A 23321-nucleotide genomic window follows, 5' to 3' on the forward strand; every position below is an offset into this window, starting at 1 on the left:
ATGTGGGCAACATTTTACATTACATGATGTTAATGTGGGCAACATTTTGTTATGATGTTAATGTGGGCAACATTTTACATTACATGATGTTAATGTGGGCAACATTTTACATTACATGGTGTTAATGTGGGCAACATTTTACATTACATGATGTTAATGTGGGCAACACTTTACATGATGTTAATGTGGGCAACATTTTACATTACACGATGTTAATGTGGGCAACATTTTACATTACATGATGTTAATGTGGGCAACATTTTACATTACATGATGTTAATGTTGGCAACATTTTACATTACATGATGTTAATGTGGGCAACATTTTACATTACATGATGTTAATGTGGGCAACATTTTACATTACATGATGTTAATGTGGGCCACATTTTACATTACATGATGTTTTACATTTTACATTACATGATGTTAATGTGGGCAACATTTTACATTACATGATGTTAATGTGGGCACATTTTACATTACATGATGTTAATGTGGGCAACATTTTACATTACATGATGTTAATGTGGGCAACATTTTACATTACATGATGTTAATGTGGGCAACATTTTACATTACATGATGTTAATGTTAATGATGTTAATGGGCAACATTTTACATTACATGATGTTAATGTGGGCAACATTTTACATTACATGATGTTAATGTGGGCAACATTTTACATTACATGATGTTAATGTGGGCAACATTTTACATTACATGATGTTAATGTGGGCAACATTTTACATTACATGATGTTAATGTGGGCAACATTTTACATTACATGATGTTAATGTGGGCAACATTTTACATTACATGATGTTAATGTGGGCAACATTTTACATTACATGATGTTAATGTGGCCACATTTTACATTTGATGTTACATTTTTACATGATGTTAATGGGCAACATTTTACATTACATGATGTTAATGTGGGCAACATTTTACATTACATGATGTTAATGTGGGCAACATTTTACATTACATGATTTTACATTACATGATGTTAATGTGGGCAACATTTTACATTACATGATGTTAATGTGGGCAACATTTTACATTACATGATGTTAATGTGGGCAACATTTTACATTACATGGTGTTAATGTGGGCAACATTTTACATTACATGATGTTAATGTGGGCAACATTTTACATTACATGATGTTAATGTGGGCATTACATGATTTTACATTACATGATGTTAATGTGGGCAATATTTTACATTACATGATGTTAATGTGGGCAACATTTTACATTACATGGTGTTAATGTGGGCAACATTTTACATTACATGATGTTAATGTGGCCAACATTTTACATTACATGGTGTTAATGTGGGCAACATTTTACATTACATGATGTTAATGTGGGCAACATTTTACATTACATGATGTTAATGTGGGCAACATTTTACATTACATGATGTTAATGTGGGCAACATTTTACATTACATGATGTTAATGTGGACAACATTTTACATTACATGATGTTAATGTGGGCAACATTTTACATTACATGATGTTAATGTGGGCAACATTTTACATTACATGATGTTAATGTGGGCAACATTTTACATTACATAATGTTAATGTGGGCAACATTTTACATTACATGATGTTAATGTGGGCAACATTTTACATTACATGATGTTAATGTGGGCAACATTTTACATTACATTATGTTAATGTGGGCAACATTTTACATTATTAGGTAACAAGTCATTTTACCCGTTCCCCTCCTCTTTTCTCTGTGTATTGTATGGTTTGTGTGCACCCCAGAAAGAGTGGCTGTTGCATGTGCAACAGCTACTAGAGCTCCTAATATTCTAAAGGGTTGTTTTGTTTCAAGAAAGAGTGTCTTGTCCATCCCTTCAATATTTTAAGTAGAAATTGTGCACCAGTATTGGATTTTAAAACCCTGTTATATTAAATGAGGTGCCCTTTAATATAGACCACATGGAGAATTCTATAACAGTTTTTTTATACGGATAAAGACTTAAAGAGTGAAAATGTAGCGTTTTGACATGTCCCTCCATGCACTCTGATTTCTAGGAAGATTTGAACCCGCTTAACCCCAACATTTCTCCAAGTTTTCCCCATCATTTTAAAGCCTTAGTTATTTTGTTGCATTGAATATGAAGAGTTACATTTGTGATTAGTGATTAATTTATCCCTAATTTTAAGCTCTACCTTGTTACGTGAACTGAACTTTGGTTTTAATATGGGGAAAAACTATTCCTGATTAAATATTTTTCTTAAAAGAAGCTTTGAACATTTAATAGTCAAATCATAGTGTAAAAGCATGTGAACTGGTTCTACTCTTCTTGGAAATGTTCTAGTGTTTTGTGGTGAAGAAAAAAAACCTGCTCAGTTTTTAACCGTTACACTTCTCAAAAGGTACCAAACTGGTGGAACGACCCTAAACTATTCCACACCTGGTTGTCCAGCATACAATACTCTTCACACAGCCACATTGTTGACCACTACAAATGGGTCACTTAGCCCCAAAACCATTTATTTAGATTATGAAAAGTTTTGTATCCTTTATTTCTTTGAATGTAATCACATGAGCGACAGGCGTGCTCAAGTCCAAACCACCATTGTTGAACTTTAAAGTTATTTCGCCAGGTGAAGTACCTCATGTATTCTTCTTTTTTCTGGTCGAGAAAGAGAAGATTCTTCGCCAGCTCCTCTGTAGAGGAGAAGTCATCCACATGGATGAAAGAGTCCCTTGGGATAAATTGCTCGTAGTTGTCCCTGGATGGACCTAGAACAACGGGCACGGCTCCCAACTTCATAGCAGTGAACAGCTTCTCTGTAGCATAGTCTTTGTAGATGGAGTTTTCAAATGCCAGGTAGAATTTACAGCTGGACAGCGTCTTTGAGTAGTCTTCGTTTTCAAGGTATCTACTAAAATGCCTCCCATAGGCCTCTATTTTGACATGCCTACTGAGCTCGTTGAACACCTGTGCCCTCTTGTAGTTTGGGTTCCAGTTGCTCACTACCCAGCAGACTAATTTGTCCTTCTTGGGCAGCTCAAAGATTTTATCCTCACTGGTTACCTCGACAAGCGACCCATATGGAACCTTGATATCAGAATCCAGTCGATAACTGGCAGTCAAATTGAACAAGTGGTCAACACCAGGGATCCTGTTTGTGTTAGCCGGTGATTCTGCATTCCACCACACCCATTTCTGGAACCATGGACGTTGCTCTTGGGGCATGTTCTTCAGGTCTCCATGGATGTCTCTATGGTGGAATATGACACCGTGCGCCTTGCTGTAAAGGTTTTTATCCACTGTTAGGTGACAGCCTTTGATGTTAAAGTAGGCACAAGAGTCTATGTCAAAGGCCTGACCAAATGGCCACATCCAGATCAAAATGATAGTGTCTGTGTCTCCGTCATCATCGGCCTGAATGGCTGTCTGTGCATGGTGTGTTTTTTGCCCTGTGTGGTTCCCTGCCATACTTACTTGAGGGCAGGGAGAACAACCAGCCTTCCCCTTGTGGGATGCCTGGTCAGTAGGGCATGAAAGGAACTTGATCGGGGGTTTGTAGTAAATTAAGAATATTCCCACGAAGCCCGCCATAAAAAAACAGACAATCAGAACAGGCCGTAGAACCCCCTTGGAAGCCGGAGTGGACATACCTTGACCCTTTGAAAGAGAAAAGAGACCAATCAAAACCACTATAGAATATCAACTAGAAAAGTATTTATGGACGTGAAATACTCTATAATAATGGCAGTGACTGGTTATAGCTGAAAAATAAGTTAGATAGAAAATTTGATTGAATGTATTATATAGAATTTATATTAGAATCTTAATGTGACAAATCATTTGTTATAAGCAGTTTTAAGAGGACGTCATTCCCCCCGCCCCCCTGCCCCTCAATCACTGCAGGTCATTCCCTTTCAGTCTAAACTGTCACGCTTGCCCCTGCTCCCCCTCTCTGACGCACAAGGGCACCAGGCGGCCCATCATTACGCAAACCTGTTACGCGCATCAGCGCTTCATGGGACTCACCTGGACTCTATTACCTTATTGATTGCCTCCCCTATATCTGTCACTTCCTCAGTTTATTCCCTGTGTCTGCATTAATGTTGTTTTGTTCCTTGTCCAGACGCTGTTCTTGGTTTTTTTCTTGTCCGTTTATCCATTAAATCTTCACTCCCTGTGCTTGCTTCTCGTCTCCCAGCGTCTGTCCTCACACTAAACTATGTACAGTGCCTTGCGAAAGTATTCGGCCCCCTTGAACTTTGCGACCTTTTGCCACATTTCAGGCTTCAAACATAAAGATATAAAACTGTATTTTTTGGTGAAGAATCAACAACAAGTGGGACACAATCATGAAGTGGAACGACATTTATTGGATATTTAAAACTTTTTTAACAAATCAAAAACTGAAAAATTGGCCGTGCAAAATTATTCAGCCCCCTTAAGTTAATACTTTCTAGCGCCACCTTTTGCTGCGATTACAGCTGTAAGTCGCTTGGGGTATGTCTCTAACAGTTTTGCACATCGAGAGACTGAATTTTTTCCCATTCCTCCTTTCAAAACAGCTCGAGCTCAGTGAGGTTGGATAGAGAGCATTTGTGAACAGCAGTTTTCAGTTCTTTCCACAGATTCTCGATTGGATTCAGGTCTGGACTTTGACTTGGCCATTCTAACACCTGGATATGTTTATTTTTGAACCATTCCATTGTAGATTTTGCTTTATGTTTTGGATCATTGTCTTGTTGGAAGACAAATCTCCGTCCCAGTCTCAGGTCTTTTGCAGACTCCATAAGGTTTTCTTCCAGAATGGTCCTGTATTTGGCTCCATCCATCTTCCCATCAATTTTAACCATCTTCCCTGTCCCTGCTGAAGAAAAGCAGGCCCAAACCATGATGCTGCCACCACCATGTTTGACAGTGGGGATGGTGTGTTCAGTGTGATGAGCTGTGTTGCTTTTACGCCAAACATAACGTTTTGCATTGTTGCCAAAAAGTTCAATTTTGGTTTCATCTGACCAGAGCACCTTCTTCCACATGTTTGGTGTGTCTCCCAGGTGGCTTGTGGCAAACATTAAACAACACTTTATATGGATATCTTTAAGAAATGGCTTTCTTCTTGCCACTCTTCCATAAAGGCCAGATTTGTGCAATATACGACTGATTGTTGTCCTATGGACAGAGTCTCCCACCTCAGCTGTAGATCTCTGCAGTTCATCCAGAGTGATCATGGGCCTCTTGGCTGCATCTCTGATCAGTCTTCTCCTTGTATGAGCTGAAGGTTTGAGGGATGGCCAGGTCTTGGTAGATTTGCAGTGGTCTGATACTCCTTCCAATTCAATATTATCGCTTGCACAGTGCTCCTTGTGATGTTTAAAGCTTGGGAAATCCTTTTGTATCCAAATCCGGCTTTAAACTTCTTCACAACAGTATCTCGGACCTGCCTGGTGTGTTCCTTGTTCTTCATGATGCTCTCTGCGCTTTTAACGGACCTCTGAGACTATCACAGTGCAGGTGCATTTATACGGAGACTTGATTACACACAGGTGGATTGTATTTATCATCATTAGTCATTTAGGTCAACATTGGATCATTCAGAGATCCTCACTGAACTTCTGGAGAGAGTTTGCTGCACTGAAAGTAAAGGGGCTGAATAATTTTGCACGCCCACTTTTTCAGTTTTTGATTTGTTAAAAAAGTTTGAAATATCCAATAAATGTCATTCCACTTCATGATTGTGTCCCACTTGTTGTTGATTCTTCACAAAAAAATACAGTTTTATATCTTTATGTTTGAAGCCTGAAATGTGGCAAAAGGTCGCAAAGTTCAAGGGGGCCGAATACTTTCGCAAGGCACTGTATATCAAAACTAATTTCCCAGGTTCATGGTCACCTCCCTGGCCAAGGCCCTTCTCCCCCGATCGTTCAGTTTGGCCGGGTGACCAGCTCCAGGAACAGTCTTGGTGGTTCCAAACATTTTCAATTTAAGAATGATGGAGGCTACTGTGTTATTGGGGACCTTCAATGCTGCAGAAATGTTTTGGTTCCCTTCCCCAGATCTGTGTCTCGACACAATCCTGTCTCAGAGCTCTACGGACAATTGCTTCAACCTCATGGCTTGGTTTTTGCTCTGACATGCACTGTCAACTGTGGGACCTTTATATAGACAGAGGTGTACCTTTCCAAATCATGTCCAATCAATTGAATTTACCCCAGGTGAACTCCAATGAAGTTGTGGTGTCAAGAGCCTAGTACAGGGAGTGCAAAGGTAATAATAAATAGACCATAGTACAAAACAAGAAACCTGAAAAGCGTACAAACATGAAACAGTCAATAACGCCTGAGGAAAGCACCAAAGGGAGTGACCGATATAGGGGAGGTAATCAGGAAGGTGATGGAGTCCAGGTGAGTCTCATGCCTTATGATTCATGATATGTGGTGTGATCATAACAACATACAGGAACTCAAGTCCTTTTGTTTACCTGACCTAGAATTCCTTACAATCAAATGCCGACCGCATTATCTACCAAGAGAAATCTCTTCGATTATAATCACAGTTGTGTATATCCCCCCCAAGCAGACACGTCGACGGCCCTGAAAGAACTTCATTGGACTCTATGTAAACTGGAAACCATATATCCTGAGGCTGCATTTATTGTAGCTGGGTATTTTAACATGAAAACAACGCTCCTTAAATTTTATCAGCATATCGAATGCGCAACCCGGGCTGGCAGCATTCTGGATCATTGTTGTTCTAACTTCCGCGACGCATACAAAGCCCTCCCCCCGCCCTCCTTTTGGGTAATCTGACCACGACTCCATTTTGTTGCTCCCAACCTATAGACAGAATCTAAAACAGGAAACGCCTGTGCTCAGGTCTGTTCAATGCTGGTTCGACCAATCGGATTCCACGCTTCAAGATTGCGTCGATCACGTGGACTGGGATATGTTCCGAATAGCATCGCACAATAACATTGATGAATACGCTCATTCGGTGAGTGAGTATATTAGCAAGTGCATCGGTGATCTGTACCCACAGCAACTATTAAACCTTCCCCAATCAGAAACCGTGGCTTGATGGCAGCATTTGTGCAAAACTGAAAGCGCGAACCACTGCTTTCAATCAGGGCAAGGTGACCAGAAACATGACCGAATACAAACAGTGTTGTTATTCCCTCCCCAAGGCAATCAAACAAGCTAAGCGTCAGTATAGAGACAAAGTAGAGTTGCAATTCAACGGCTCAGACACGAGAGGTATGTGGCAGGGTCTAAAGTCAATCACGGACTTCAAAAAGAAAACCAGCCCCCTCGTGGACCACAATGTCTTGCTCACCGACAAACTAAACAACTTTTTTGCTCGCTTTGAGGACAATACAATGCCACAGACACAGCCCGCTACCAAAACCTGCGGGCTCTCCTTGACTGCAGCCAACGTAAGTAAAACATTTAAACGTGTTAACCCTCGCAAGGCTGCCGGCCCAGACAGCATCCCCAGCCGCGTCCTCAGAGCATGTGCAGACCAGCTGGCTGGTAGGTTTATGGACATATTCTATCAATTCTTATCCCAGTCTGTTGTTCCCACGTGCTTCAAGAGGGCCACCATTGTTCCTGTTCCCAAGAAAGCTAAGGTAACTGAGCTAAATGACTATCGCCCCGTCACACTCACTTCCGCCATCATGAAGTGCTTTTTTTATTTTTATACTTTGTTTTTATTGTAGGAACACAAAGAACGTACAAATAAAGTAAACTAAAAGAACAACAAAAAAGATATGTCAGTTACAGTGCACGTCATACCTTCACCATCATATCATCATATTAGTTACATTGACATCTTTGAATTAGACCTTTTCCAAGTACGAAACCCATTTTTCCCAGTATTATTGACCTCTCTCCTGTTGAGTTCTTTAAGCAAAGGTCATACGCTCCATGTGGGGTATTTCTTCTACAACGTCTATCCATTGTGTCACTGTGGGGGGGTCTTTTTGTAGCCATTTCCTAGTGATAGCCTTTTTACAGCTGCCAGTAGGTACTTTTCCTCTATTGTGTAAGTTATCAGGTATTTCACCCAAGTACAAAGAAATGAATGTTTGTTCTATGTCAAATCCTATTATTTCTCGCCAGTAAGTTTCGATTGCGGGGCAAGTCCAAAAGATATGAGAGTGGTCCACCCTCAATAGACCACATTCTCTCCAACAAGGGTGTAGTCAGCCACTCTGTTTTGATTTCAGTTTAGGTGTTATGAAGAAACGTATAACATTCTTCCAACAGAATTCTCTCCATTACCTTGAGTTGGTGGATCTTTGTTGAGTCTCTAATATGTTCAACCATGTTTCATCAGTTATTTCAATGTTAAGTTCCCCCTCCCATTTCTTTTTAATGTAGTTTGTAGAATGTTTCTTTGAGGATTGACTACCCAAGTAGAGATTTGAAATTGTTTTTTGTTACTCCCCAAGTTGTATGCATTAGTGAAAACTTGGATTAACTTTGGAGGTGCTCGAGGGTCAGTCACTTTTATCTCCCTTAAGAAACAGTGTCAAACTTGTAGGTATCTATACAAATCTTGTATATCCAAGCCATGTTTTTGACTTAGGTCCTGGAAGTTATCTAGGTCCCCATCCCTTATAATTGTACTGAATGATGTGATGCCTTTCTGCATCCACTGTGTAAATCTGCTGTCCTGAGTTGCAGGGATGAAGCTGGGGTCGTATGCGGGCCAACTCAGCAGTTTGATCTCTCTGTCTAATTTATTTTGCTTAACTACCCTAAACCATGTCTTCAGAGAGAAATTAGTCCACTGATTTTGTCTATTGTGTATTTCCTTTACCATGTCTTTATTTCCCAAAACTGTCTGTATGGGTATCTCTGTCAAAGTAGTCTCCATGTCTTTATTTCCCAAAACTGACTGTATGGATATCTCTGTCAAAGTAGTCTCCATGTCATTATTTCCCTAAACTGTCTGTATGGGTCAGTATCTCTGTCAAAGTAGTCTCCATGTCTTTATTTCCCTAAACTGTCTGTATGGGTCAGTATCTCTGTCAAAGTTGTCTCCATGTCTTTATTTCCCTAAACTGTCTGTATGGGTCAGTATCTCTGTCAAAGTAGTCTCCATGTCTTTATTTCCCTAAACTGTCTGTATGGGTCAGTATCTCTGTCAAAGTAGTCTCCATGTCTTTATTTCCCTAAACTGTCTGTATGGGTCAGTATCTCTGTCAAAGTAGTCTCCATGTCTTTCCATTTGGATTCATATTCTGGATTGCACCAACACACCAGAGGTCTCAATGGGCTGACACATAATACTATTTTAGGTTTGGTAAGGCCATACCCCCACAGTTTTTTGGTAATTGTAATGTTGTATATCTAATTCTTGGTCTCTTACTGTTCCAGATAAACCTTGATATCCGTTTATCCCTAAACTGTTAAGGTGGGATTTCTATGGGCAGTGATTGGAACAAATACAGTAACCTTGGCAGGATGTTCATTTTGATTGTATCAATTCTACTACGAAGATCTAAGGGAAGTGAATTCCACCTGTCTAGGTCATTATATATTTTCTTGTTGATGTGATCGTAATTCTTGCAATAAAGTTTGGGTGTATCTTTTAGTAGATATACTCCAAGATATTTAATGGATGAAGAGGTCCAGTGTAAGTTATACCTGCTCTTCAGCTCTTCCTGTGGGGTATAATTATATAGTAGGTCTTGTGTATGTTAAAGCACACAGCCTGAATATGTTCCAAATGTTTGTAAAACATCCAATCAGTCTAGGTCCACTTGAGCCTGGGTCTTTAAGGAATAACATAACGTCATCAGCATACATGCATATCTTATGTTCACTGCCTCTTATTGTTATTCCCTCTCAGGTTGGGTCCTGTCTTATTGCCTGTGCTAATGGTTCGAGGTACAAGGAGAAGAGCGTGGGTGAAAGATTACAGCCTTGTCTTGCCCCTCACTCTAATTTTATCGTTCCTGTCAAATGTCCATTTATCTTTATTTTAGCGGTCGGACATGACAGTGTTTTGATGCACTGTATCACTTCTTTGTTGAAACCAAATCTTTCCATAACTTGGAATAGGTAATCCCATCCCACTGAATCAAATTATTTTTCTGCATCTAGACTGATTAATATTGCACTTGTCTTATTCTGAGTAATGTGGTCCATGACATGTAATGTTCTCCTTATATTGTCCTGTGTCTGCCTATTTTGTATGAAACCAGTTTGATCTCCGTCAATCAATTCTGGGATTATGTTCTCCATTCTTTTGGCTATTAAGTCTCCATATAGTATTTCTTGGTGTGCTATTAAGGTATAGAGTTAGGTAAACTCTATTATGATCTGACAAGTCGCTCTGCCCGATCCTACAATCCTTTAGCCTGTGTCTATCTGCACTGTACATGAAAAAGTAGTCTAACCTGGAGTATTCAGTGTGGCGGGCTGAGCAAAAAGTATATTCCTTATCGGTCTTGTGGGTGTCACGCCATACATCGAGCAGTCCTAGATCCTGCAGTATCCCATTGATATTTTTAGCAACTAGACTCATTTTCCTATTTTTGATTTGTGCTGAGTTTAGAATTGTGTTAAAATCCCCTCCACAGATAAGAGAGCCAGTGGTTTCTGTGGCAATTAAATCAAACACCTTCCCTTAGAAGACCATGTCACTCCCTGGGGGTGCGTATACATTCAATAATTTAACTTTCTTGTTATCCAGTTTACATTTAACAAGTATAAATCTACCCTCCTGTCTTTTATTTCTGACATAAACTCAAAATTAACTGAATTTGGGAGCAAGATTGCAACTCCCCTTCTACCCATTTTGTAAGAAAAAACAAAAGTGTTCCTAAATCCCATTTTCTTGAGTTTCTCGTGTTCAGGTGTGGATAAGTGAGTTTCCTGCCAGAATAGTTGTCAACTTCTCTCCCGTTTCATCCTTGCGCTGACCTTACTTCTCTTGATGTCACTCCCCAGTCCGTTTACATTGAGACTGATGACCTTACTTCTCTTGATGTCACTCCCCAGTCCGTTTACATTGAGACTGATGACCTTACTTCTCTTGATGTCACTCCCCAGTCTGTTTACATTGAGACTGATGACCTTACTTCTCTTGATGTCACTCCCCAGTCCGTTCACAGTGAGACTTATGACCTTACTTCTCTTGATGTCACTCCCAGGTTCGTTTACATTGAGACTGATGACCTTACTTCTCTTGATGTCACTCCCCAGTCCATTTACATTGAGACTGATGACCTTACTTCTCTTGATGTCACTCCCCAGTCTGTTTACATAGAGACTGATGACCTTACTTCTCTTGATGTAACTCCCCAGTCTGTTCACATTGAGACTTATGACCTTACTTCTCTTGATGTCACTCCCCAGTCCGTTCACATTGAGACATGACCTTACTTCTCTTGATGTCACTCCCCAGTCTGTTTACATAGAGACTGATGACCTTACTTCTCTTGATGTCACTTCCCAGTCCGTTCACATTGAGACTTATGACCTTACTTCTCTTGATGTCACTCCCCAGTCTGTTCACATTGAGACTTATGACCTTACTTCTCTTGATGTCACTCCCCAGTCTGTTTACATAGAGACTGATGACCTTACTTCTCTTGATGTCACTCCCCAGTCTGTTCACATTGAGACTTATGACCTTACTTCTCTTGATGTCACTCCCCAGTCCGTTTACATTGAGACTGATGACCTTAAATTCCCGATGATGCATCGATATAAATAAAAAACCCTGTGCAACATATCTGCCTGCTTATCATGAACCTAAAAATGAACGAAAAATCAAGAATGATAATAAAGTAAACCAAAGTGGGAAAATACTTTGGTATTTGGACTCCCATGTCAGAGGACTGTCTCTTGCCTCTGGGGTTTGAGGGGATGAGCCTGTCCGCAGGATGGGCCCCTCACTCAGATATGAAAATGCGTGACGTAGTCACAAACAAGACCTGGTGGAACCAAAAATAATAAGGCCGCCTATTCCGTCGCTTATCCACATCGGTTAATTACAAGTGAAAACTATATTGGTCATGCTTGGATATCATGAATCCTCCCCTTGATACGCCCTTCTGTCGCCCCGTTGTCAATGTGTTATTAATCCTCAGCTAATATAAATGTTATTAACGTGACGCTACTTAGTGTGTTCATAAAGAACACATGCTTTCAGCTACTCACTCTTGTTCAGCATTGGGGGAAAATAGGGTATATATTTGACCTATTGTAATGTCAACCGTAACAACCCAAAGTCTTAACAGCTCGCGGTAACTATTAATTCTGTTAAATCTGATTCAGTGTCTTACATCTTCCCGTCGACAACGATCCATGGGAGAGCCTGCTCCAGTCGATTCCCAGGTCACTGTCGTCTTCAAGTATGTCCTTGAATAGACCCTCCACGAAGTTGGGCATGGAGTCTTTTTCTGCGCCCTCTACTACGTTTCTAAAGTCTAATGTTGTTTCGACGTGAGAAACCTTCGAGTTCTGTCACTTTTGCCTGTAGTGCGTGTTGGCTTTTCAGTGACTGTTCAAGTATTTCCTTGACTGTGGAGGTCCATGTGTCTGTTTCCCCAATGCGCTGTTCTGCCTCCCCCATTCTTGTAGATATGCTGTGAAGTTCTAATTTGTTTTCTTCCAGTTTCTGGTTAATGTCCTTCTTGAACTCATTTAGTTATTTTCTTACATTTTCTCGTAGTTCCTCTCGTAAGCCTGTGGGCGCCTCGCACAATTCTTCCATTACCTCACGTAATGAGGGTCCATTTGCTGCTGCTCTCTTTTTTGCACTAGCATTAGTCATTTCGGGTTCATCCACGATTCTATCTTCTGCTGTCTTGTTATGGGCTGTTGTTGTAGCTCCGCGACCTTTTCCTATTTTCCCCTTTTCCATTTTCCATTTTGCGTAAGTTATTATAATGCTCAGAGTAAATACTTGAATTTAGGGGGAGAATTCCCCACCTGATGTGCAGTATGGAAAACTAGGCAGTCATTTCCTAAGTTGCGCCACCGGAAGCCCCCATCATGAAGTGCTTTGAGAGACTAATCAAGGACCATATCACCTCCACCCTACCTGACACCCAAGACCCACTCCAATTTGCTTACCACTCCAATAGGTCCACAGACGAAATCACACTGCACACTGCCCTAACCCATCTGGACAAGAGGAATGTCTATGTAAGAAAGCTGTTCATCGACTACAGCCTGGGTCTCGACTCTACCCTGTGCAATTGGGTACTGGACTTCCTGACGGGCCGCCCCCAGGTGGTGAGGGTAAGAAACAACATCTCCACCCCGCTGATCCTCGACACCGGGGCCTCACAAGGGTGCGTTCTCAGCCCTCTCCTGTACTCCCTGTTCACCCATGACTGCGTGGACATGCACGCCTCCAACTCAATCATCAAGATTGCAGACGACACTATAGTGGTAGGCTTGATTACCAACAGCGACGAGACGGCCTACGGGGAGGAGGTGGGGGCCCTTGGAGTGTGGTGTCAGGAAAATAACCTCTCACTTAACGTCAACAAAACAAAAGAGATGATCGTGGACTTCAGGAAACAGCAGAGGGAGCAGCCACCTATCCACATCTACGGGACAGTAGTGGAGAAGGTGGAAAGTTTTAAGTTCCTCGGCGTACACATCACGGACAAACTGAAATGTTCCACCCACACAGACAGTGTGGTGAAGCAGGCGCAGAAGGGGGATGAAGAAATTTGGCTTGTCACCAAAAACACACAAACTTTTATAGATGCACAATCGAGTGCATTCTGTCGGGCTGTATCACCGCCTGGTACGGCAACTGCTCCGCCCACAACCGTGAGGCTCTCCAGAGGGTAGTGAGGTCTGCACAACACATCACCAGGGACAAACTACCCACCCTCCAGGACACCTACAGCACCCGATGTCACAGGAAGGCCGAAGATAAATCAAGGACAACAACCACCCGAGCCACTGCCTGTTCACCTCGCTATCATCCAGAAGGTGAGGTCAGTACAGGTGCATCAAAGCGGGGACCAAGAGACTGAAAAACAGCTTCTATCTCAAGGCCATCAGACTGTTAAACAGCCACCACTAACATTGAGTGACTGCTGCCAACATACTGACTCATCTCTAGCCACATTATTCCACTGCTCAAAAAAATAAAGGGAACACTAAAATAACACATCCTAGATCTGAATGAATGAAATATTCTTATTAAATACTTTTTTCTTTGCATAGTTGAATGTGCTGACAACAAAATCACACAAATTATCAATGGAAATCAAATGTATCAACCCATGGATTTGGAGTGACACACAAAATTAAAGTGGAAAACCACACTACAGGCTGATCCAACTTTGATGTAATGTCCTTAAAACAAGTCAAAATGAGGCTCAGTAGTGTGTGTGTGGCCTCCACGTGCCTGTATGACCTCCCTACAACACCTGGGCATGCTCCTGATGAGGTGGCGGATGGTCTCCTGAGGGATCTCCTCCCAGACCTGGACGAAAGCATCCGCCAACTCCTGGACAGTCTGTGGTGCAACTTGGCGTTGGTGGATGGAGCGAGACATGATGTCCCAGATGTGCTCAATTGGATTCAGGTCTGGGGAACGGGCGGGCCAGTCCATAGCATCAATGCCTTCCTCTTGCAGGAACTGCTGACACTCCAGCCACATGAGGTCGAGCATTGTCTTGCATTAGGAGGAACCCAGGGCCAACCGCACCAGCATATGGTCTCACAAGGGGTCTGAGGATCTCATCTCGGTACCTAATGGCAGTCAGGCTATCTCTGGCGAGTACATGGAGGGCTGTGCGGCCCCCCTAAAGAAACCACACCATGACTGACCCACTGCCAAACCGGTCATGCTGGAGGATGTTGCAGGCAGCAGAACGTTCTCCACGGCGTCTCCAGACTGTCACGTCTGTCACATATGCTCAGTGTGAACCTGCTTTGATCAACGTTCTCCACGGCGTCTCCAGACTGTCACGTCTGTCACATATGCTCAGTGTGAACCTGCTTTGATCTGTGAAGAGCACAGGGCGCCAGTGGCGAATTTGCCAATCTTGGTGTTCTCTGGCAAATGAAAAACGTCCTGCACGGTGTTGGGCTGTAAGCACAACCCCCACCTGTGGACGTTGGGCCCTCATACCACCCTCATGGAGTCTGTTTCTGACCGTTTGAGCAGACACATGCACATTTGTGGCCTGCTGGAGGTCATTTTGCAGGGCTCTGGCAGTGCTCCTCCTGCTCCTCCTTGCACAAAGGCGGAGGTAGCGGTCCTGCTGCTGGGTTGGTGCCCTCCTACGGCCTCCTCCACTTCTCCTGATATACTGGCCTGTCTCCTGGTAGCGCCTCCATGCTCTGGACACTACGCTGACAGACACAGCAAACCGTCTTGCCACAGCTCGCATTGATGTGCCATCCTGGATGAGCTGCACTACCTGAGCCACTTATGTGGGTTGTAGAGTCCGTCTCATGCTACCACTAGAGTGAAAGCACTGCCATCATTCAAAAGTGACCAAAACAACAGCCAGGAAGCATAGGAACTGAGAAGTGGTCTATGGTCCCCACCTGCAGAACCACTCCTTTATTGGGGGTGTCTTGCTAATTGCCTATAATTTCCACCTGTTGTCTATTCCATTTGCACGACAGCATGTGAAATTTATTGTCAATCAGTGTTGCTTCCTAAGTGGACAGTTTGATTTCACAGAAGTGTGATTGACTTGGAGTTACATTGTGTTGTTTAAGTGTTCCCTTTATATTTTTGAGCAGTGTAATTAAAAATTGGATGTAATAAATGTATCACTAGCCACTTTAAACAATGCCACTTTATAAAATGTTTACATGCCATACATTACTCATCTCATACAGTGGGGAGAACAAGTATTTGATACACTGCCGATTTTTGCAGGTTTTCCTACTTACAAAGCATGTAGAGGTCTGTCATTTTTATCATAGGTACACTTCAACTGTGAGAGACGGAATCTAAAACAAAAAATCCAGAAAATCATATTTTTAAGTAATTCATTTTATTGCATGACGTAAGTATTTGATACATCAGAAAAGCAGACCTTAATATTTGGTACAGAAACCTTTGTTTGCAATTACAGAGATCATAAGTTTCCTGTAGTTCTTGACCAGGTTTGCACACACTGCAGCAGGGATTTTGGCCCACTCCATACAGACCTTCTCCAGATCCTTCAGGTTTCGCGGCTGTCGCTGGGCGATACGGACTTTCAGCTCCCTCCAAAGATTTTCTATTGGGTTCAGGTCTGGAGACTTGCTAGGCCACTCCAGGACCTTGAGATGCTTCTTACAGAGCCACTCCTTAGTTGCTCTGGCTGTGTGTTTCGGGTGGTTGTCATGCTGGAAGACCCAGCCACGACCCATCTTCAATGCTCTTACTGAGGGAAGGAGGTTGTTGGCCAAGATCTTGCGATACATGGCCCCATCCATCCTCCCCTCAATACGCTGCAGTCGTCCTGTCCCCTTTGCAGAAAAGCATCCCCAAAGAATGATGTTTCCACCTCCATGCTTCACGGTTGGGATGGTGTTCTTGGGATTGTACTCATCCTTCGGCTTCCTCCAAACACGGCGAGTGGAGTTTAGACCCAAAAGCTCTGTTTTTGTCTCATCAGACCACATGACCTACTCCCATTCCTCCTCCGGATCATCCAGATGGTCATTGGCAAACTTCAGACGGGCCTGGACATGCGCTGGCTTGAGCAGGGGGACCTTACGTGCGCTGCAGGATTTTAATCCATGACGGCATAGTGTGTTACTGATGGTTTTCTTTGAGACTGTGGTCCCAGCTCTCTTCAGGTCATTGACCAGGTCCTTCCGTGTAGTTCTGGGCTGATCCCTCACCTTCCTCATGATCATTGATGTCCCACGAGGTGAGATCTTGCATGGAGCCCAAGACTGAGGTGATTGACCGTCATCTTGAACTACTTCCTTTTTCTAATAATTGTGCCAACAGTTGTTGCCTTCTCACCAAGCTGCTTGTCTATTTTCCTGTAGCTCATCCCAGCCTTGTGTAGGGATACAATTTTATCCCTGATGTCCTTACACAGCTCTCTAGTCTTGGCCATTGTGGAGAGGTTGGAGTCTGTTTGAGTGTGTGGACAGGTGTCTTTTATACAGGTAAAAAGTTCAAACAGGTGCAGTTAATACAGGTAATGAGTGGAGAACAGGAGAGCTTCTTAAAGAAAAACTAACAGGTCTGTGAGAGCCGGAAATCTTACTGGTTGGTAGGTGATCAAATACTTATGTCATGCAATAAAATAAAAATTAATTACTTGAAAATCATACAATGTGATTTTCTTAGATTCCGTCTCTCACAGTTGAAGTGTACCTATGATAAAAATTACAGACCTCTACATGCTTTGTATGTAGGAAACACTGCCGATTCTGCAGGTTATCAAATACTTGTTCTCTCCACTGTATGAGATGAGTAATGTATGGCATGTAAACATTATATAAAGTGGCTTTGTTTTAAAGTGGCTAGTGATACATTTATTACATCCAATTTTTTATTATTAATGTGGCTAGAGATGAGTCAGTATGTTGGCAGCAGTCACTCAATGTTAGTGATTGCTGTTTAACAGTCTGATGGCCTTGAGATAGAAGCTGTTTTTCAGTCTCTTGGTCCCCGCTTTGATGCACCTGTACTGACATTGCCTTCTGGATGATAGCGGGGTGAACAGGCAGTGGCTCGGGTGGTTGTTGTCCTTGATGATCTTTTTGGCCTTCCTGTGACATCGGGTGCTGTAGGTATCCTGGAGGGTGGGTAGTTTTCCCCGGTGATGTGTTGTGTAGACCTCACTACCCTCTGGAGAGCCTTACGGTTGTGGGCGGAGCAATTGCCGTACCAGGCGGTGATACAGCCCGACAGAATGCGCTCGATTATGCATCTATAAAAGTTTGCGTTTTTGGTGACAAGCCAAATTTCTTCATCCTCCTGATTTTGAAGAGGCGCTTCTGCGCCTGCTTCACCACGCTGTCTGTGTGGGTGGACCATTTCAGTTTGTCCGTGATGTGTACGCCGAGGAACTTAAAACTTTCCACCATCTCCACTACTGTCCCGTCGATGTGGATAGGGGGGGTGCTCCCTCTGCTGTTTCCTGAAGTCCACGATCATCTCCTTGTTTGTGTATAAGGTAGTTGTTGTGAAGTTGTTAGATTACTTGTTAGATATTACTGCATGGTCGGAACTAGAAGCACAAGCATTTCACTACACTCGCATTTACAGTGGGGCAAAAAAGTATTTAGTCAGCCACCAATTGTGCAAGTTCTCCCACTTAAAAAGATGAGAGAGGCCTGTAATTTTCATCATAGGTACACTTCAACTATGACAGACAAAATGAGAAGAAAAAAAATCCAGAAAATCCCATTGTAGGATTTTTCATGAATTTATTTGCAAATTATGGTGGAAAATAAGTGCACCACGCATCAGGCCTACAGTGCGCCCCGCCTCTCCTGCGCTGCCGGAGTCTCCCGCCTGTTCAGCGCTACCAGAGCCTTCCTCCTCTCCTGCGCTGCCGGAGTCTCCCGCCTGTTTAGCGCTGCCAGAGCCTTCCTCCTCTACAGCGCTGCTGGAGTCTCCTGCCTGTTCAGCGCAGCCAGAGCTGCCAGTCTGCATGGAGCAGCCAGAGCTGCCAGTCTGCATGGAGCAGCCAGAGCTGTCAGTCTGCATGGAACAGCCAGAGCTTCCAGTCTGCAAGAAGCTGCCAGTCTGCAAGGAGCTGCCAGTCTGCAAGGAGCTGCCAGAGCTGCCAGTCTGCATGGAGCAGCCAGAGCTGCCAGTCTGCATGGAGCAGCCAGAGCTGCCAGTCTGCAAGAAGCCGCCAGAGCTGCCAGTCTGCATGGAGCAGCCAGAGCCGCCAGTCAGCATGGAGCAGTCAGAGCCGCCAGTCGGCATGGAGCAGCCAGAGCCGCCAGTCGGCATGGAGCAGCCAGAGCCGCCAGTCGGCATGGAGCAGCCAGAGCCGCCAGTCGGCATGGAGCAGTCAGAGCCGCCAGTCGGCATGGAGCAGCCAGAGCCGCCAGTCGGCATGGAGCAGCCAGAGCCGCCAGTCGGCATGGAGCAGCCAGAGCCGCCAGTCGGCATGGAGCAGCCAGAGCCGCCAGTCGGCATGGAGCATCCAGAGCCGCCAGTCAGCATGGAGCAGCCAGAGCCGCCAGTCAGCATGGAGCAGCCAGAGCCGTCAGTCTTCCAGGATCCGCCAGTCAGCCAGACTCTTCCAGATCCGCCAGTCAGCCAGACTCTTCCAGATCCGCCAGTCAGCCAGACTCTTCCAGATCCGCCAGTCAGCCAGACTCTTCCAGATCCGCCAGTCAGCCAGACTCTTCCAGATCCGCCAGTCAGCCAGACTCTTCCAGATCCGCCAGTCAGCCAGACTCTTCCAGATCCGCCAGTCAACCAGACTCTTCCAGGATCTGCCAGAACCACCAGCCAGCCAGGATCTGCCAGAGCCTCCCGCCTGTCCGGCGCTGCTGCCGGAGTCTCCCGCCTGTCCGGCGCTGCTGCCGGAGTCTCCCGCCTGTCCGGCGCTGCTGCCGGAGTCTCCCGCCTGTCCGGCGCTGCTGCCGGAGTCTCCCGCCTGTCCGGCGCTGCTGCCGGAGTCTCCCGCCTGTCCGGCGCTGCTGCCGGAGTCTCCCGCCTGTCCGGCGCTGCTGCCGGAGTCTCCCGCCTGTCCGGCGCTGCTGCCGGAGTCTCCCGCCTGTCCGGCGCTGCTACCGGAGTTTGAAGAGCTCCTCTGTCCCGAGCTGCCCCTCTGTCCAGAGCTGCCCCTCTGTCCAGAGCTGCCCCTCTGTCCAGAGTTATTTAGTAGGGTTGCCGTGGCTAGGAGGCCACGGAAGCGGACAAGGTGGGGGACTAAGACTACAGTGAAGTGGGGGCCACGTCCGGCACCAGAGCCGCCACCGCGGACAGATCCCCACCCAGACTCTCCCCGATAGGTACAGGTTTTGCGGCCGGAGTCCGCACCTTGGGGGGGGGTACTGTCACACCCTGCTGACCATAGTTTACTTTGCATGTTTCATTGTTTTGGTTGGTCAGGGTGTGATCTGAGTGGGCATTCTATGTTGGATGTCTTGTTTGTCTATTTCTATGTCTGGCCTGATATGGTTTTCAATCAGAGGTAGGTGTTAGTCATTGTCTCTGATTGGGAACCATATTTAGGTAGCCTGGGTTTCACTGTGTGTTTGTGGGTGATTGTTCCTGTCTCTGTGTTTGTTGTCACCAGATAGGCTGTATAGGTTTTCACGTTCCGTTTGTTGTTTTGTATTGTTAGTTATTTCATGTCGAGTTCCTTTTCATTAAAGAACATTAATAACCACCACGCTGCATTTTGGTCCGCTTCTCCTTCGACAGACGAGAACCGTTACAACTGTACATCTGCTAACCATGTGTATGTGACAAATAAAATGTGATTTGAGGCGCAGGTGTGTGTAACGATGGTGACAGGTGTGTGTAATAATGTGTAAACTGGCGACAACGAGCGCCAGAGATTAGGAGCAGGAGTAGACGTGACACTACCCCCTCCCTAACGCGCGGCTCTTGCTGGAGTGTTCTAGAAGTGTATTTTCCATTTTTTCCCCACAAATATTTTATAACATCACCCATCTTTTTGAACAAAGTACACTTGTGCTACCCTGTGAATACGTCAAGTGCACGTTCAGCAATATGTCTCAAACAATTACCAACAGCGCCTTGGACAAGACCAAACCATACAGCCATGTTAGAACTCATATCAAAGTCAAATTGCACCAATCATTAACTAGGACTCATGCCTATTCCTTAGTCTTATCACAAAAATATCTCTGGTCACTTATTAAACTATATCATAATATGGCAAAGTTGTCTTTAATCAACAATTACAAAAATAATAAATAAAAATAATAATTATTACAAATTAACATAAGAAATAGTTTATCAATGTGAAGTACAAGATTCAGTATGATTTTTATGATTACTCACAATGCTCTTATTTAGAGTAACAGTTATACATAACCAGTCAAACATTGTCACTACTTTTATTATAATGAATAGTTCCTCCTCCGAGCCAAGTTCTCAAACTTACCTTGGTATCCACAATGCCAGGAGAAGATGAAGTATTGTATCACAATGTCTACGTATACCATCCAGGTGTATAGATCCGTAAGTGACTGAGTGACGCAGCAAAACGTCGTGCCGAGCTACTCTCAGAGACTGCAGGTTAGGTAAAGGTGTGGCTGCTATTTATGTTTCCTTTTCACCTGGTTGTCTGATGCAGGCAGGAAGTTTATCAAAGTATGAGTCTACTTTTATCATAGTTATTTAGACCTAACTCCACATTCAGAATGTGAACTTGGAGCATAGTTTATTCTCTAATGATTTCTAATCATTTTTTGTCATCGTTGAAAGCTGTCAGAGACTATGTATATAATACAAGAGGGAGCAGTTAAATGGTTGGTCCACACTCCCTCAACAATGAGTAGCCTACAGTACGGAGTGTTTGCATCAACACCATCAACAGGTGATTTTACCTGACAAATAGAGCCCTCAACAGTTTTGTGCCAGCATCAATAACAAATAGAGCCCTCAACAGTTTTGTGCCAGCATCATTACAACTTTAACTTTTTTGGTCCGAAACAGTATCTTTCATGTAGTGTGTCTTATTCTGCTGTTATTTGTTGTACTGTAAGTTATTACCCCTGTTGTATTCCAAGTTTATCATTTTGAGTTGTATATCATTTCTATGCCAATTGTATGGACATATCAAAGTAACTTTCTAGTTCACTTTCCATTTGAAAAACAACCTATGCTAATTTTACATTGGATTGTGAACCTGCCTGAAGCTAGACACACCATCAACGCCATGGTCATAACCGTATGATTAGAACTGGTTTGATGAGATCTTATCCTGATATAACAGTGACCTTACCTGTTTCAATTTGTCTGACTCATCCTTTGTTATGCCCACTAAGAGAACCTGATTTTAGAAGATCAAAAATACAAAGCAATACATGATAAGAATAAACTATTTTAAATAACTTTGGATTTAAAAAATATATATTTTGAGATTGTGTAACAAAAGAGCATTCCCACTGAGCAAACTGGTTAAATCAACATTGTTTCCATGTCATTTCAATGAATAGATTGAAATAGATTGAAATAAAATTGAAATATTTGCCCAGTGGGTTAGTCTTTTATTCTCTAAACTACTACAAGTATGTTAAAAAAACAACACTGAAACTGAACATAACAACATCACATATTCTGTAATTTGAAAACCAATATAGAATATAATTTGTCTATCACCATAATGAAATGAATAATTTTCTCTACCTTAATAAAAAAAAGCTTGAGTTCTTCAAGTGACAATGACAATGAGTGAGTGTTGAGGGAATGCGTGTTGGATGGTTGTTTGATAAAGCAGTAGGTCACAAAATGTCTCTTCCACTTTTTGGTAAAATTCTGCTTCTGGTTTATTCTAGTAGGAACCATGTAAGTTTGTGGGCTAGACTAGTCTAGCAATGCTGCTACAGGAACTACATAGATGTGGTCAAGTGAATCATGCCTCATCACTGAAAGCAAAATGACTTGTGGACCTGTATTCAATTGCATTTCAAATGAATGAACAGGTACACTTTACTTTTCAACTAAAGCTTTTCAAAATAAAACATACAATATCAAAGAATAATTATTTAATTAATCTGCCAGCCTTTTATATAACACATGCCAAGCCTATAGGAAGCCTGTTTTCATTGCATTGTGGTTGTGGCCCTGCTTCCTGTCAGAATGTATCTGTCTGCGTTCAGTATCTGTCTGTGGTCTGATGTGTTGCAATTTTTCCTCACAGAATCTAAAAGCTCATGGGGGCGAGGCTCATAGCCAGATTGAGATTTTCTTTAGCCTATAGCTGTAGTCTGACATTGACAATGATCTACAGTGCATTCGGAAAGTATTCAGACCCCTTGACCTTTTCCCCAAAATATTACGTTACAGACTTTTTCTAAAATGTTTTTTTTTTATCCTCATCAATCTACACACACTACCCCATAATGATAAAGCAAAAACAGGTTTTAGACAATCCTGCAAATATTGTTTTACTGAAAAATCATATTTACATAAGTATTCAGACCCTTTACTTAGGACTTTGTTGAAGCATCTTTGGCAGCGATTACAGCCTTGAGTATTCTTGGGTATGATGTTTCAAGCTTGGCACACCTGTATTTGGGGAGTTTTTCCCATTCCTCTCGGCAGATCCTCTCAAGCTGTTTCAGATTAAATAGAGAGCGTTGCTACACAGCTGTTTTTAGGTTTCTCCAGAGATGTTCGATTGGATTCAAGACCGGGCTCTGGCTG

The 23321-nt window shown here is 43.2% G+C and overlaps 1 protein-coding gene across 5 annotated transcripts in view; it reads right to left on the reverse strand.

Annotated features, from left to right (window-relative positions):
* Nucleotides 1-22373, reverse strand: part of LOC135515073 (4-galactosyl-N-acetylglucosaminide 3-alpha-L-fucosyltransferase 9-like) — a 35068-nt gene extending 12695 nt beyond the window's left edge. Inside the window, exons 1-3 of one of the 5 annotated variants that reach the window (XM_064938900.1) lie at nucleotides 22302-22330; nucleotides 21898-21945; nucleotides 1572-3662 (exon numbers count right to left, since the gene is read on the reverse strand). In XM_064938900.1, the coding sequence (XP_064794972.1) occupies nucleotides 2505-3653 (1149 nt within the window). In that variant the 5' untranslated portion in view covers nucleotides 3654-3662; nucleotides 21898-21945; nucleotides 22302-22330 and the 3' untranslated portion in view covers nucleotides 1572-2504. Of the gene's footprint in view, nucleotides 1-1571; nucleotides 3663-21054; nucleotides 21274-21897; nucleotides 21946-22301 lie in introns of those variants that run through there. The other 4 variants (XR_010451762.1, XM_064938902.1, XM_064938901.1 and 1 more) reach the window with 4 other exon arrangements.
* Nucleotides 22374-23321: the final 948 nt, after the last annotated feature.

Source organism: Oncorhynchus masou, chromosome 26 (assembly GCF_036934945.1).
Source record: "Oncorhynchus masou masou isolate Uvic2021 chromosome 26, UVic_Omas_1.1, whole genome shotgun sequence".
NCBI lineage: Eukaryota > Metazoa > Chordata > Actinopteri > Salmoniformes > Salmonidae > Oncorhynchus > Oncorhynchus masou.